Here is a 15,911-nt window from a genome sequence, read left to right on the forward strand (position 1 = left end):
CGAGTGAACGAGAGGCCTGCGCGCCGGGGAGGAGGCATAGTTGGTTGCCTGAACGCCGACCCATTGCACTGGTGCTCGCTTTAGCGCGGGACCCGTCTTAGACGCAGCACGAGTAAGTAGGGCTTTCGGGGATCCGTCAAAACTTTGGAGCAGTTTGCCATGTTGGATGGAATGGGCTTGGTGCAATGCGCGCGTTGCCACTGTGAGCAGAATCACGAGGCTGTATCCTCTCAGTCCTTCTACAATCTCTGTGAGGGACTTCACCCACATCGATTGCCTCGTGAGGAGACCAGGCCCTTCATTGGACGTTGCTTCGCACGTGCGAAAGCTGACCTCCAAGCCCTGGAGACGCTGTAGAGGCCCAGCGCGTCTCACCGCCCGGTTGATGCCACCGCATCCCCAGAGCGCATGCCAACCCTGCTATCTTATCTAGACACAAAGTTTGGTCGAGCGGCGGACGTAGATGTCTTTACCAAGCCATTTCGTCCCATGGAACCCTTGGCTCAGCTACGTACCTCTCCGCTACACACGACACGAGACATCAGGCGATACTACGTTAGACGGAGCACACAGATACGACCGCAATCTAAACGTTCGCTTACCAGTTGACCAGCTACGTGGGTGCGCCGTGCCTCGGGATCCCGTACAAGACGCGGTAGAAGAGGGCAGACTGGTCGAGCTCACCAATCGCGAGGTATACTCCTCTTCCTGCCGTGAGGTTGGATAAGCAGCCCTGTGGGGTCGATACGACCCTGCATTGCTGCTCATTGGAGAGAGCAAAGCCAGACCCATATTTTGGGACCATCGATAGCACACGGCACCCCGAGTACCCAGATCGCCTAACATCACCAGGTGGCTGTTTAATTGTTCGAGTGGTGGTCAATGTGTGTTCAGCGGTACCTAGGTAGCGACGTCGGCCGAACCATTACAGCGAGTCTCGTGATGCGACGCCATACATCATCGTTGTGAGTATCGTGGGTTTGAATACACGGACCGCTTGCAAAGATGTACATAGCTGCATCAATGATACAATCCATAGGATAATCTGGTTATTACTACTACTGACGCATGTTGTTCAGCCCGAGGCCGAAATAATCACCGGGTGCTTGTGACGGACGTGTATCGCTACCAGCACTTACGTCGCTCCCACCGGGGCTAATGTCACCACTCTCTCGCGCCATCATACCAGTACCATCGGCCCCAAAATCACTGCCTGTGCCGTTCAATGCTCTGAGCCCATTGTTTCGTCCCCGCAGCGGTACATTTAGCCGTGCGGTTTCGAACGTAAAATGCGACTGGCCATGGACTGGTTCCGCTGATGGTGTCTTCAGCTCAACAAGCTCCAACGTACTTCGGAGTGTTGCGCCAGATTCATCAAGAGCCATAAGAAATCGCGCGAGTTCTTTGCATAGCTCCCAATCCTGTTCGTCTTTGGCGCGTTGAAGTAAGCGCACGACTTGATCGCCTGTCGGTCGCAGTTCTTCGAAAGTGTGAAGAACAAGGAGATAGCCACCTGCAGTCTTAAGATTCCCTTTCTGTAGCGATTCTTCGAATAGTTCTTCCGGTGGAGGCAGGTTCGAGAATAACGTCCGCCATGAACGGACCTCAGTTTTACGGGTACATTGCACAACAATGTCGAGATATCGGGGAAAGGAGCTCAGGAATGATAGCACGCTCGGCAATAGCGCCTGTTCGGGTGGTGGCTGCGTATCCACTTCTTCGTCCAAGACTTCATGCAGTAAGATCTCCAAAGCATGGGGGAAATATAGCAAATGCTGGTAATGGTGGCTAAGATGCAAGGCTGCAGGGTGATTGAACTGCGCCAGGTGACACCGCAGCAATGCGGGGAGAAAGAGGTGTGTCTAGCATGTGTGTCAGCATGAGATCAGTGTACCACCAATGACGCGGGAGCAGAGCGCAGAGACTTACCCTGGTTCCGAAGCGCAAGAACGCGAAGCTCGTATCCCTGCGTTGAATCAACTCTGACTCCACCCCGAATATGATTGCTTTGTTAATCAACGCCGAAAGAGGATAGAAGTCGACCGGGATTTGAACAGGCGTGGGCAGTTCCCTGCCGATCTCTGGTGACGCGGAAGCAAGGACGTCTTGCATGTCTATCCAAACTCGCATGTCGTTACCATCGAAGAACCACAATGAGTCACGTAAATCGTGGCCGTGTACACCCTCCATGGTCAGTTCCATAGAGGGGCTCGCCGGCAACGAATCGGCATGTCGGTCCAATGCGAACGCAGGGTGATCGCGCATAAGAGCATACGTCTCCACGTTCTGCGCGATGATGCGCATCTCGTATTTGAGTTCGCCACTCTCGGTAGTCGTTGGCTGCAGGAGCACAAGTTTACCATCTACGAGGAACAGGATAGTCGCGACCGCCACGTCCTGTGTTGGATCACCGTTATCTAAGACGTGTCAGCGGTTACAGTGCCGTAGGATCAAAGAACGTACGTATTTGATCTTCCGGTAATATCCAGCTAAGCGCTCGCACTCGTGTAGGAGCCCGAATGATGCCATGCAGGGCGATTTGACCCACTTGCACCAACTTCACACTTGCGTCGGACACACTGATTACGTAGTGGTACAATATATTCTCGTACGTGTAGACCAGGAGTGAATCTTCGCCGGAGGGTGCTATCAGTACGATGGGCGCAGGTAGCTTCTGCGTATGCATGACATGGCTGTTGTCAAGAGCCGCCTCGCGTGAATATACCCGGACCTTGACAAGTGAGTCAGTATAAATCGAACCGAGCGCCTGGATGTACCTACTTCGTGAGACTCGCGGCATTCGACAGCCGCAATCAAGACATGCTGGAACCAGCACATACCTCCTCGGACAGTGAACTCGTTTTCTATGAAGGGATCATCGAACATTTTCCACCGTCCACTGTTAACGGAGTAGTGGGCGAGCCCTCTCTTGCCTGCTATTGCCACATATCGACCGTCATTCGAAATGACTGCACTTCTAATCGGCCATTGGTCGACAAGGTAAGCCGATGGGATTTGAACATGGTGCCAGAGTGACACGTCGGCGGAGATTGTCGTAAGATCTGGCAGATCGTAACCGCGGTAAATCATGAATCCGGTACTGGTCTGCATCAAAGATCGTGACACATTTGCCGAAGAGAAGCAGCCAGTGACTGCACTGCGAGCCATCTCCAAAACAAAGAGACGATTGTCGTTGTCGCCCAACATCAAGAGCTCCGCGCCACCTCCAATCCAGAAAGCCTCTTTGACACTGAGAAGCCACCCTTCGTTGTTGGTCTTGGAAAGCGTCCTTTCTGCAGTGAAGCTGGTGGCCCCGGGCTTTCCGTATACACTCCACATGGCCCAACCGTGTTCATAGCCGGCGAAGAGACAGTACCCGTCTGGCGAATAAGTCAATACAGTCAATTTGCCGGGCGAAGTGACGTTCGGTCGTAGTTTATGCGATAGAGGGATGTTGCCGGTATAGTCGCGTGCCGTGTATACATGGATCTCGCCACTGGCACAGCCAACAGCAAGCAAAGAGAATCTCGCATTGATAGCAGCTTTGACACCATAATCGGCATCAGTCTTGGGTGTGTGGAAACCGTAGCCACGGAAGATACTAGAGACAGCGGCATCTCTTTTAGCCGCCTTTTGAACAGCATAGGCTCGACCGTTACCTGTGATCCAACACGACAGATTCATGGGTCGATCGTGGACCATTTCTCGCATTGATGCGTTGCTCCCTAACCATGTCATCTTGGTCAGAAGCTCGGTGCTGGTCTGGCTTCCAGCGTTGTCCGGCGCCCAACGAATACATTGCACGGCTGCCGGCTTCTCGGTGGCCACGACCAACTCGTCGTCTAGAGCCAGGGCCCGAATTATCCCAGCATCCACCCGTATCACCATCCGGAACCGCAGACTGAGCTCTTTCAGGCCATTGCCCTCTCCAGGTCCTGCATTGACATCGTGCTGGCGCTGGATCTTGAAGCCTGTGATTGCACTGCTTTTCCTCGCGTGACCTCCGTGTGTGTTGGTGAATTGAGCCTGGTATATGCGGGATGAATGGTCTGTCGCGAGCGAGTATGTGATGAGGAAGCCGAGCGCGGTCTGGACGACGAAGATTTGGGAGTCGGGGCGGAGTAGGACGTCTGTATTAGGACCGTATGTTCTAACGGATTGCTCTGAACGGAGGACAGAGGCAAGAACTACTGTAGGCTGTGACGAATTAGCACATGAAGCGCCGGGCTAGCAATGACACGTGCCTTTGTCTGCCAGATTGTGAGGGTGGTTCTGGTGAGAGTCGCAAACATGTGACCACTCCTCGTCACTCTGATCGCGATGATGGTGCCATGAATGTCGTCCTCTACTGATTGAACCGACGCGCCTTCTTGCGGCGAGTGCGCGCCATTCTTCTCTTCTACCCCATTCTTACTTCCGGTAGAGGCCTCATGTTCAAATTGATTCTGCGATTGGGGGTTCGACCCTTCATGCGCTCCGTCCGATTGCTTGTGTTCGACGCCATCGTGCGAGGTGTTCGTGCGCCCAGGATCCGTACGTTTAGTGGCCGCGAAGACGGAGGGCGACGAGATGGGCCAATACGTCATGGCGGTCTACCGCAAGCGATGGCTGCATTTGCGCGCGCCCATCTCAATGCGGGGATGTATGCTTCACGGAGCTCATGCTAGCTGGGTTGGTGCAGGGGAGGCTGGTGGTGGAGCTGGGCGGTGAAGTCACGCGAGGCGCAGCAATGTGGCTGCTGCATCCGTGCTGACATGTGCAGGCAGTACGCGAATCGCGGGGGGAAGATGCGGTGGCCGTCCCGCCCATGCACCACACTAAAATATCACAACAGACGGATTAATCCAAGGGCTTATTGTAAGATGTGACCGAGGGATGACGGACCGATGCCCAAAATACTGCTTTGGGAAGGGAATGTTCACCGTCGATTACGGTGCGCAGATGCGCATTTGCGCACATGCATAAGCCAAGATTTCACAGAAGCCCCGAAAACATCCTGCTTTGCCAACTGGCCAGCGGCACTACTTGCAGCCACTCGATCTGAGGTGATATTGAGCGGCTGTTCAAGAAAACAGATCTAAATGTCTACGTTGTTTTGGGGGTTGGTTGACTTTCGTGCCTTGCACCGATGTAGACAGCAGGGCACCTGTCCAGTGCCCGGGTTGTTCCTTGTGTGAGGTGTAACAGTGAAATCGTACTCGCCCTTCTTCTTGAATTTTGGAGTGTGAAATGTAGTGTGCGTTTCAATAGAGTTGGGGTATGGCTTGCCACTGTTCCGCAGGTTGTGAGAAGCCTTTCTGGAAGCATGCATCGGCCTGTCAATGTCGCAAAGCGACAAACAGTATCCAGAGAACGATCCAACGGATTTCAGATTTAAACAGCCTGGGATTCAAATTGCCTCAGAGTTTAATCAATTTCTGGTCTTACGGGGGTACGCCCATATATACCTCAGAGTATCAATGCTTTGTTTGTTTTCTTCCCGGAACGATGTGACTTGGTAGCAACGCCGATCTTGACTGCTTTGGTGTTCTTCCTTTGTGGTTAGGCTGCATTTTGTCCAAGGTCAGCGTTGGTGTGGTCCATATTACCCAACTGCCCCGCATCGCTCAAGTGAATTTTCCCACAACCAACAAAGAGCTGGGAATATAAACGCACGATCTGCTCGGGTCTCCATCAATTCCTAGAGAAGGACAGATGGCCGGTTAGTCTAAACACCTCCATCTTCAACGCATCCATTCTAACATCCCATACAGAGCTGGTTATGGCGCCAGGTTAAGGTTTCTTAACGTTAAGTCTAAGAGAGCAATTTCTAAGACATCCTGGTCACGAAAGTGGCGTGGGTTCGAGTCCCACTCTGTTCAGCATTCGTCTGGCATTGTCAGATACTCCAGGATATTTTTTTTTCGCTGTTTTGGGTCACTTTGGGGCATCCCTTAGTCAACCCCTTGTTTTTTGCTGTAACGTGTCGCACATAACACAAATCCTTTCGAAGCCTTGTTCGAGAGACGTTCTTTGTCTGTATAATGTATTATTTACGTTCAAAACCTAATAGCTCGCTCAAGGTAATTCTGCACAATACTCGTCGACACAGGCAAGATCCCAAGTAATGCAAGCGTCCAAACCTGCTTCAATTATTGCGTATCAACAAGATTATACCAGAGCTATAACAACTGTCTTATATACAATACAGCATCTAACGTGTCTTCCTTTGTACAAGACCTGGGTCTAAGCACGGGGCAGCCATTATGTATGTACGGGCGCGTACTATAGATCACTGCTCGACTATCAGAAGTCCCTATTGTCCTCGTAGTTCCCGCCATCATCTTCTCATAAGCAAGTAAGACTGAAGGTGCACAACAGCTCAAGAGTTTGTAGGTGCCCGGGTGTGGTGAGAAGCAAAGGCACAGAAGTGGTCGACAGAAAGAAGAGGACGAAGCCTGCGGATATGCCGAAACCTCAAACCAGCACTTCAATAATAGCCATTGTGGCTTCAATTGAGTTACCAATCCTTCAGTCGTTTGTCTGGAGGCCCGGATACCTAGGTAATTGTTCTTTACTAATGGCTCGGCTCAAACTTGTAGAAGCCAGGCGACTGCGAATATGGCGGTCTATCACAAGGGTGAGCATAGCACCTTGTCTCGACTAACATCAAGCTTCAAGTGTAGGATTCTGATATCGACGTTCGGAGAGTTGGTGAACCGCGCGTGTGGAGCACATGGCTCGCCGATGTACTAGTCTCGATTAGGCTACGCTAGAAGAGAACCCCGGCCCGCTTGTCAGAAAAAGTTCGGGAAGTCGCGAACTTTTGCGACTTCGAGCTTGAAGACTGCGACACGACAACGACTTTCCCAAAATGGCCGGTATCAAACGCAAATCGACCGGCGCAAGTGCGCCCGACGCCAAGGACAAGAGCAAAAAGGTCAAGGTCGACAAGCCTACCACCAAGAGCGAGAAGAAGCGCGACGTTAAGCCGGTCAAGAAGGCGAAGAAGACCAAGGAAGAGAGCTCCGACGACTTTGAAGAGTCGGATACGAGCGAGAAGGACAATGGCTTCTACGGCTTCTCGGCGGCCGACGGTGCCGATGTCGACATGAGCGACGCCGACAGCAGCGACGAACAACCCGCAAAGTCCAACGGCAAGACACAAAAGCGCAAGGACGACAACGGCGCCTCAGACAAAGCCGAGGGCGAGGGTGTAGAGTCCAAGTTAGCGGGGTTGAATGGTAAGATAGAGCCATGTACCTTGCCTGGTGGTTTAGCTAACCGTCCCTCTAGTAAACAATTCGAAAGAAGCGCACGCAAAGCAAAAAGCCCTTGCCAGAGAACGAAAGGCCGCGAAGCCAAACGCCGACATCATCGAACGCTCCAAGAAGCTATGGGAGAAGCTCAGGCTGAAGTCGCATGTTGACAAGGAAGAGAGGAAAGGGCTCGTCAAGGAGCTGTTCGAGATCATAACAGGCAGAGTCAAGGACTTCGTCTTCAAGCACGACTCTGTGCGTGTCATCCAAACAGCCATCAAATACTCAACAATGGAACAGAGGCGAATGATTGCAAGAGAGCTGAAGGGCGAGTTCAAGGTCCTCGCTGAGGGCAAGTACTCCAAGTTCTTGATCGCCAAGTTGGTGGAGAAGGGGTGAGTACAATGTCCACGCACGGCATAACATGTCTAACCGATCGCAGCGACCCTGAAATTCGCGACCTCGTCATCACCGAGTTCTACAGCCACGTCAAGCGCATGATCAACCACCCCGAAGCCGCATGGATCGTAGACGATATATACCGAGCCGTAGCCACTCCCGAGCAGAAGAACCGTCTTCTGCGGGAATGGTATGGTCCTGAGTTCTCCATCAAGGGTCTTTCTGCCGAAGGCACCGATAGCGCAGAGCTATCGGCCATCTTGAAAGAATCCCCGGAGAAGAGGAAGCCTATTATGGGCTACCTTGAGAACCAGATCAACTCGCTCATTCAGAAGAAGCTCACTGGCTTCACCATGCTGCACGACGCCATGTTGCAATACTTCCTCGTATGCGAGCCCGGCACCGAACAAGCGAACGATTTCCTCGAACACCTCAAGCCGGACCCAACAACCAAGGAGGGCGAAGAAGCCGACAACGTCGATCTCATGAAGAACCTCGCGTTCACAAAATCAGGGTCGCGATTGGTGTCGCTTTGCTTCGCATACGGCACAGCCAAGGACCGCAAGCTCTTCCTGCGGCCGTACAAGGACACAATGGAGACAATGGCTTTCGACCAACACGCCCATCACGTCCTTCTTGCTGCTATGGCAGTCACGGATGACACCAAGCTTTCTTCCAAGTCCATCTTCAGCGAGCTTCTACCCAGCAATGACGCCCTCCCCGAGAAGGTGTTGAACCTGGTCAATGATGCTCGCGCACGCACAGTCTTACTATACCCATTCGCCGCAGATGCCAAATGGTTATTGGATGACAACACGCGCGACCGGTTGAGCGAGTTGTATGCCATTCGCCAGACTACATCAAAGAAGGACCCAAACATCCGTCTCTCGGAAATCGCAAAGAGCATCGAGCCGCAACTGCTGACGGCTGTGACTGCCCGCGCTGCCGACTTTGCCTCTTTCACATTCGGCCTACAGTTCATGGGCGAGGTTCTCGTTGGAGCACCAGAGGTCGAACCGGCGAAGCGCAAGGAAGCTTTGACGGAGGTCGCCCGTCTTTCACAATCGATCTTGGACTCTGCCTTGCCTGCTTCCGCCGGTGACAACAAGGCTACCAGTCACGGCAAGAACATGCTGAAGATGCTGGTACAAGGTGGCAAGTTCGACCCTACCACCAAGAAGGTCGTTCCCGTAGAGCCTGCTCTCGGCTTTGCAGACTTGCTCTGGCCTCAGATCAAGTCTAACCTGATTAGCTGGGCGACTGGTCAGGGCTCTTTCGTGGTGGTGTCTATGACTGAAGCTGAAGGCTTCGCCAAGAGAGACGAAGTACTGAAAGCGCTGAAGAAGGAGAAGAAGGCGCTAGAGGCGGCTGCCAACCCTCCAGGCGCGCAAAATGGCGAGGCCAAGGGCAAGAAGCAAAAGAAGGGCGACAAGTCGGATGCTGCTCCTCGGGGAAACGCTGGAGCGAAGATTTTGCTCGAAAAGTTGTAGAGTAGCCTATATTTGATTTGAACATGTATGATGATACCCATGTAAGGCCTTCTTCATGCATTTATGTGTTCCAAGTACCCTGCTGCATCCCTTGTTACGTCTCAACAGCATCGCTGTATACTACATGCCCAGGTGTTGCCATGTGTCTTAGCAGCCCGAATCGGGAATCGCTTCCGCCGAAATATGCAAGCACACCCACCTACCAACCAGGACTTACACAGGTACTTGATACCACGACCCAATAACGTAGATGATCAATATATCTACCTTTCGAACCACTTTATCTCGTTTGCTAACTGTCTCTCCTCGAAATCAACTTGGCCGCCCCTCCAGTATCACCATCGCGGCTACCCAACTCTCATATTCTCTCACCTCTCATCCGCGTACCACATATTCCCGCAGTACACCTTTCCAAAAACCAACCAAGAACGAAATGTCACGCAACTTCACCATCGACGAATCCTCCCTCCCCTCCATCTTCCAAGCTCAATGGAAATCCAACCCAGACCCAACCGCCCTACCCTTTCCCCGCGACAACCCCCCATTCGCCCTCACAGCCATAGATTGGCAGCAGCTCTCCCTCTCCGACTCAGACTTCACACCACACTCCTGGTCCAACCTGCACGCCCTCATCAGCACCAACCACCTCGAAGAGCTGAAGCGCTGGCCCAGCGCCCTAAAGGCATATCTCGCATGGACCGCACACGTAAAGCAGAAATACGGCAGCGTAATGACATACCTGCTCGACCAGCGCCTTCTCTGGGAACCAGTTGAAGATGAGAGTGGGGCGTTGCGGTTTGATGTAGTCAACCCAACGCCACTTGCGGATCCAGCGGATTACAAGATTCTGAGGAATGACTGGGGGTATGCGTTTGTGCCTGGTGTCAAGCATATTGTTGTGTGGTTGAAGCAGCGGTTGCCGGTGGATGGGAAGGGGGGGTTGAGTGAGGAGGGGAGGGCGTTGGTGGAGGATTTTGTGAAGAAAGAGTTTAGGGATAAGGTGGGGGAGAAAGAGGGGGGGAGTAAGGTTATTTGGTTCAAGAATACGACGGATTTGCAGAGTGTGAGGAGTTTGGAACATGTGCATGTTTTGGTTAGGGATGTGGAGGACGAGGTACTGAGGGAGTGGATGGTTTAGAGGATGGGAGGGAACGACGATGACGGCGAATGTGGAATGTGTTCCTGATTTGTACATACGTACTAGGCTTACGGTACACGTACGTATTGATCGCGACTGTGATGAGTATGTACTACCCAAATTATATGCAGTATGGTGTCATAAAATTAAGAAACATCACTTTGGAAAAATAGCGGCATGCATGTACGTGTTCAAAGGATGTATAAGCCACGCAGGGCAATCGTTGCTTAGTATATACCGCATCGCCCTCATCATCTCGACGATTAGACAATAAGAGAAAGTGTTGCTCGCCCGAACCGCCCAGGCAAGCATCATGTATAAGGACGATAACCAAAAGTAAAGCCCCATACCCATAATGATACGGAGAAACGCCCTCGCTAATGCAGAAACACCTACAACAGAATGCCCAACCGACAGCGGTCATAGGTAAGGAGACGCGCCTGACAAAAGAGACAAAAATGGGAGATGAACCCATGGAAACGCCCTATCCATACTTCCCAAGAGACGCTAGCGGGAAGTGGAGGAGTACAGGCAGAAGCGGAAATAATAATGTTTGCAATCTTCGTGTCCCCGAAATTCCGGGGTGCAAGATGAAGTGTAGGTAAGCACTCCTTATGGTTCAGAGAAGTTGAATTGTCGGAAAGGTGAAGCTCCTGTAAACGAGGAGCCGGGTGGTATAGTGAAGGGACTAACACCGGAACCTGCTGAGACGGCATCTGGAGAGGGTAGAAGGCTTTGACCAGAATCGAGACTGGCCCTGTGTATGGAAAGGCGGCGAGCCACTATGCACCATCAGCCAACATCATCAAGATTCATGACGAAACATGCTGATGAGGGCGTCAAGGATTAGTTGTAGGTGGAGTTTTGCCTACTACTTTGTGGTGTTCCGCTGCTAGAGTTGCTATCACTGGGCGTCGCTGGTTCCAGGCTGAGCTGGGCGCGGAGCGTCATAATCCATTCGTGCTGGAGTAACTCGACCGCACTGGCTCGCTTGTTCGGGTCGCGGTCGAAACACTTCTTGAGGAAGTCGATACCAGTGTCGCTGAGTTGCTCCTTGGATGGTAGTTGTGGTGGATCACCCTGGGCAATGTGGTACATGATGGCCCATTCATTGTCCATGGAAGCCCACGGGCGGCGACCCGTAGCCATCTCCAGAATCACGCAGCCTAGTGACCAGATATCGACAGCGCCGTGGCGACCTGTGCTTCCACCCCGAATGACTTCAGGGGACATGTACATTGGTGTTCCGGTCATAGAGCGTTGGCGACCCTGGCGTGTAGCGTTGTGTTCTGCGGCGAGGGTTCGACCCTGGCGAGCGATGAGTTTGGCGGCGCCGAAGTCGACAAACTTGATGACTCCGTTGTGGTCGAGCAGAATGTCTGGGTTTGGTTAGCAAGGGTGGATCATCATAGGATCAGAAGCAAACTTACTCTCGGGCTTGATGTCGCGATGCACAACACCGGCGTCGTGTAGGTAGGCGAGACCCTCCAACATCTGAAGCGCGTAAACCATGATGACAGTCTCGTCTTCGATACGTCCATGTTCAAGCAGTCCGGCAAGCGAGCCACCAGAGCAGTATTCCATGAAGATGTACACCTTGTCTCGATGTGGTTCAATACCGTAGTAAGACACAATGTTGGGATGGTCGAGCACTTGCAGTACACCCATCTCATCTCTGATCTGCGCGACGATGGTTGGAATGAGCTGTGGATCCTGGAGACGAATTTCTTTGACGGCCATGAGGTGGTTGGAGTCGAGGTTCATAGCTGCGTAGACGGATCCAAATGTACCTCCGCCGACAAACTGGCCCTGTTGCCATCGGAGTGTGACGTTTGTCGCAGACGAAGACAGGTAGGTCAGCGCTCGGTCGGCTTCATTAGAGTCCTCCAGCACCCGACCAAGAGCCTGGCGTTCGGCTTCCTTGTCTTTGCGGAACGTGTCAATCTCTTCGAGCCTCTGCATCCACTGTTGTTGAGTCATCTCAATGGACTCATCGTCATCCTTTGCGTTCTTTGGATCGAGCAGGCTCTTTCCAGCAATAGCGTTGAGGCGCTGTCGCTCGGCCTGAGCTGCGATGGTCGACCTTGCGCCCATGATGTCGAAGTGGGAGATAAGGACGGACATGCAGCCAGCTACCTTGAGTCGTAGCTGTGAGTATTCTTCGTCGCTGATGGAAAGAATGTTCTGACCGCGGGTCATCATCATAGCAAACTCTAGAGCAACCACAGCCCATCGGAATGTCTTTCGGTCCGAAGCAATGCAGTCGTCGCAGATGAAACTGACCCAGTCAAGTGCCAGCCTGGTTAGCTTGATATTGTTCATTGCCCTCCGGTTATAGTCCATGTAGAGGACGGAACGTTGACCGAATTCTGTCGCGAAAGCGAAACAAGTCTGGATGAGATCCTGGCAGTCGAGACCAACTGTTTGCCTGCGAACAATCTCGACACTGTCCATGATGGTGTTGGACAGCTTGTATGCCGTCTTCTTGATCTTCTGCAATTCTGCGTTGACACGGGGAAGGTTGGCGCGCTGATCGATCAGAGTAGTGAGCTCCATGCCTATTGATGAGAGGAATGATAGGTTCGCGTTTGCGAGGCGTTGTTGCGAGCCATCCGCGACGAGCCTCAACCGACCAGGCTTGAGGTCGAGATGTGGCTCGATGATGTTGGCTGACATCTTCTTGCCAGGCCAGTACAGGGGCTGTTCTGGTCGGATGATCAAGACGTATGGGTTGGAGGGATCCTCGGGAGCTTCTTCCGCGTGGTAGCAGGTTGTGAGAAGCGACTGTATATCGTTCGGTCGGTCGAGTGCCGTCGGTGATGCAACGATGTATATGCCAGTGTTGTTTCCCCCAGTGGTCTCGACGAGGAAATGGCCAGTGGCGACGAGAGCTTCGTACAGTTCCTGGAGCTGCTCCTCGTCCAGGTCGATGTTGTTGATGTTGAACTCGGTGCAGTTCTCGAAGCGCTGTGTGAGAATCCTGGAGAAACGGAACAGCTTACGCTGTCGGACACGAACAGAGTCTAGTATTTGCTTGTACCGCTTCTCCATCTCAGAACCGGTGAGCTCGTCCGGCCGACGCTGCAGCTCTCGCTCAAAGTGAGCGCTGAGACGAGTGAGCGACTTGGATGTGAGCACACTGAACTGTTCCGCAGTCTCGACGTCGCCGCCCTGGAGCTGTCGACCGAGCTTGTTGCAAAAGTCCCACTCCTGTTCGAGGATTTCGGCCTCCTTGAAGGTGTTCTTGTTGGCGGCCAACTTCCAGTTGAGCATCTTGAAGTAGAACTTGAGGGCGTCTAGCACGACGGTGTCGAAGTTCTCCTCGATGCACGGAGGCAGATCCCAGCCAGGCTCCGGTCGGGAGATGACCATGTAGCTCTCCTTGACCTGGCCAGCCATGGCAAGCAGGATCTGGAACTGCGCAATCATCTGCTCGGCCATCATGACGCCCTGTTGTGACGGGTCCTTGATTTTCTTGGCGTACGAGAGGCGGACGCGGATAATCTCCTGGAGGAGACGCGAGGGGAAGTTAATGAGAGTGAGCAGCTCTTCGATGTAGGGCGGAAGATGTCTCTCGGCAAAGCCTTCGGCGTTGGCGATGAGGGTGGCCTTGGCCTTCTGGATGACCTTCTCGAGCGGGGCCAGCAGGTTGGTGTCGCCCTGCAGGGACTTGAGGCCATCCTCCTTGAGTATCCGGTCAATAAACGAAGAGTCGTCGGTGAGATGGTGGTCCTGGGACGAGCGCGGGCGGGGCTTGGTGAAGTCGAGCTCTTCGTTGCCGACCCATTTCTTAAGGATGGACATTTCGGTGTTGATGAGGGCGATGGTGTTGTGCCAGGCAATGACGGCGTCGCAGGCGTCCTTGTAGGGCTGCGAGGCGGCGCGGGGATAGGCAGCCTCGAGGGCCTGGCGCGTGGGGTAGACGCTCTCGACCTTTTCGATCTTCTTGACAATGTCCTCGACCTGCTGGGCGGCTGTCTGGCCCGCCTCAGCCTCGCCGCCGACTTCGAACGAGATGATGCTCTCGAGGTTGGCGCGGATCTTGCTGCGGGTGTCGTCGACGATGCGGCGCTGGGCCTGCAGTGAGCGGCCGCAAACCTTGGCGCGGATGCCCATCCAGATCTCGGCCTTCATGGTGCTGTCGCCCTGCTGCTCGGTGCTACCGATGAGGCGCTTCTTCTCCTGCTTGACGACATCACCGGTGAGAACGCTGGCGAGCATGCTGTGCCACTCGAGGCGCTCGCGGTTGGCGGGGATCTTGAGCTCCTCGATCGAGGGCTGCATGTCGTCATTGCCATAGTAGAGCAGCGTCTCCTGGTCGTAGGGGTCGTTCTCGACATACTCGGCGGTCGAGGGCGACTCGTCGTCCGTCTCGGAGTCGGTGCTGTAGCCCAGGCTCGGGGTGCGCAGGGCCGGGTCGAAGAAGTCGTCCTGCTGGTCCTCCTGGCGGATGCGCTGGACGTAGGCCTTTTCCTGGGCGCGGTACTCGGCGTTGGGGTTGCGGCGGCTGCGCGTGGCCGAGTTGTTGCGCGGGCGGTGGGCGCTCGAGTTGAGCGAGAACTGCTGCGGGCGGCGGGCGGGTGCGTATGCGCTGCTGATGGTGCGGCCAGGTGTTGGGCGGGCGGCTCTGGTGGTCGACGTGGGCGCGCTGCCCCCGTTGGGCGTCTGCGGCGGCAGGTCCGTCATGATGGCAGGCCCGCGAGAGCGCGAGGAGCTGGCGTTGCTGTTCCACGAGTACTGGGGCTCGCGCAGAGGCGCCACTTGGTCGCGGCTGGTGGTCGACGTCGTGGGCTCGCCGGGCGACGTCGTCTCGTCCATCGAGTCGCCAGACGACCCCGAGGCGCTGCTCGTCAAGCCCGGGCGTTCGGGCGCATTGACTACGACGGGCTTGGTCGCGTCCGCCATGGCCATGTTGTTCAGCAGGACGTTGTGGGGAGCGGCTCTCGAAAAACGCACGCTGCCATGCCCGCTCATGTTGACGACGACGGCCGCCTTTGCCGTTGTGGGTAAGGATCAGCGCCGAAACAGGTTCGCGGGATGTTGTGGCGGTGCAGCACAGACAGGTGGTGAGATGAGAAGAACAGCTGGATTGGTGACATTCACTGCACTCCTAATACTCATTGCACTACCCAACACTGCCTGGTAGCACCTTCACTGGTTCCTAGGCAGCTTCCGCGCCTTCCACCCGGCTCGCAAACTCCCTAGCCTCTCACCTCTTAGCCTCCCAACTCTTTGCCATCCAAGACACCAGCAATCTTGGAACTGCATACAGCCTTCAGTCGCCACAAGCTCCGCGCTAGCCCTCCTAGCGCCATCCTTCCCTCACCAACATCCTCGAGGCTACCCCAGCGACCTCACCACCAATCTCGCTGCAGACCCAAATCGGCTGTCGCTCCCGGGAGATCGATGCTTCCAGCTTCGGCCATCAGGGTCCATTCGGCGCCTTGGTCATTTTAAACTCACGATGTTTCCATTACCGCGTTCCCCTAGCACGTGTCTAGACTCCGCGACATGACTACGGCATTATGTATAGCCGTTGCGATCGGCCACCTGCATCGCGTCGAGTATGACGCAGCATCAACGTCTGCTGTTTCACCAAACTGCTCGACAAAGCAATGCGTATTTGCTTACGTCGGAGCTGCACAC

General features: G+C 54.1%; 4 protein-coding genes across 4 annotated transcripts; 2 read left to right on the forward strand and 2 right to left on the reverse strand.

The window, feature by feature from the left end:
- Window positions 1–1,058: 1,058 nt before the first annotated feature.
- J4E92_009985 (uncharacterized protein) lies at window positions 1,059–4,586 on the reverse strand (the record flags this gene model as incomplete). Its single annotated transcript, XM_051501327.1, has 5 exons — window positions 1,059–1,862; window positions 1,930–2,417; window positions 2,464–2,731; window positions 2,782–4,197; window positions 4,311–4,586. 5 exons carry the CDS (start codon window positions 4,584–4,586, stop codon window positions 1,059–1,061), a joined length of 3,252 nt encoding a protein of 1,083 aa, XP_051348396.1.
- Window positions 4,587–6,853: 2,267 nt separating this feature from the next.
- Window positions 6,854–9,127, forward strand: J4E92_009986 (uncharacterized protein; the record flags this gene model as incomplete). The annotated part of the gene is made up of 3 exons (XM_051501328.1): window positions 6,854–7,223; window positions 7,276–7,633; window positions 7,681–9,127. The coding sequence occupies 3 exons, from the start codon at window positions 6,854–6,856 to the stop codon at window positions 9,125–9,127; spliced, it is 2,175 nt and encodes a 724-aa protein (XP_051348397.1).
- Window positions 9,128–9,560: 433 nt separating this feature from the next.
- J4E92_009987 (uncharacterized protein) lies at window positions 9,561–10,265 on the forward strand (the record flags this gene model as incomplete). The annotated part of the gene is made up of 1 exon (XM_051501329.1): window positions 9,561–10,265. The coding sequence occupies one exon, from the start codon at window positions 9,561–9,563 to the stop codon at window positions 10,263–10,265; it is 705 nt and encodes a 234-aa protein (XP_051348398.1).
- Window positions 10,266–11,111: 846 nt separating this feature from the next.
- Window positions 11,112–15,176, reverse strand: J4E92_009988 (uncharacterized protein; the record flags this gene model as incomplete). The annotated part of the gene is made up of 2 exons (XM_051501330.1): window positions 11,112–11,644; window positions 11,696–15,176. The coding sequence occupies 2 exons, from the start codon at window positions 15,174–15,176 to the stop codon at window positions 11,112–11,114; spliced, it is 4,014 nt and encodes a 1,337-aa protein (XP_051348399.1).
- Between the last annotated feature and the right edge of the window lie 735 nt (window positions 15,177–15,911).

The sequence above is a fragment of the Alternaria infectoria genome (assembly GCF_024043175.1).
Source record: "Alternaria infectoria strain BMP 0036 chromosome Unknown scaffold_30, whole genome shotgun sequence".
Taxonomy (NCBI): domain Eukaryota; kingdom Fungi; phylum Ascomycota; class Dothideomycetes; order Pleosporales; family Pleosporaceae; genus Alternaria; species Alternaria infectoria.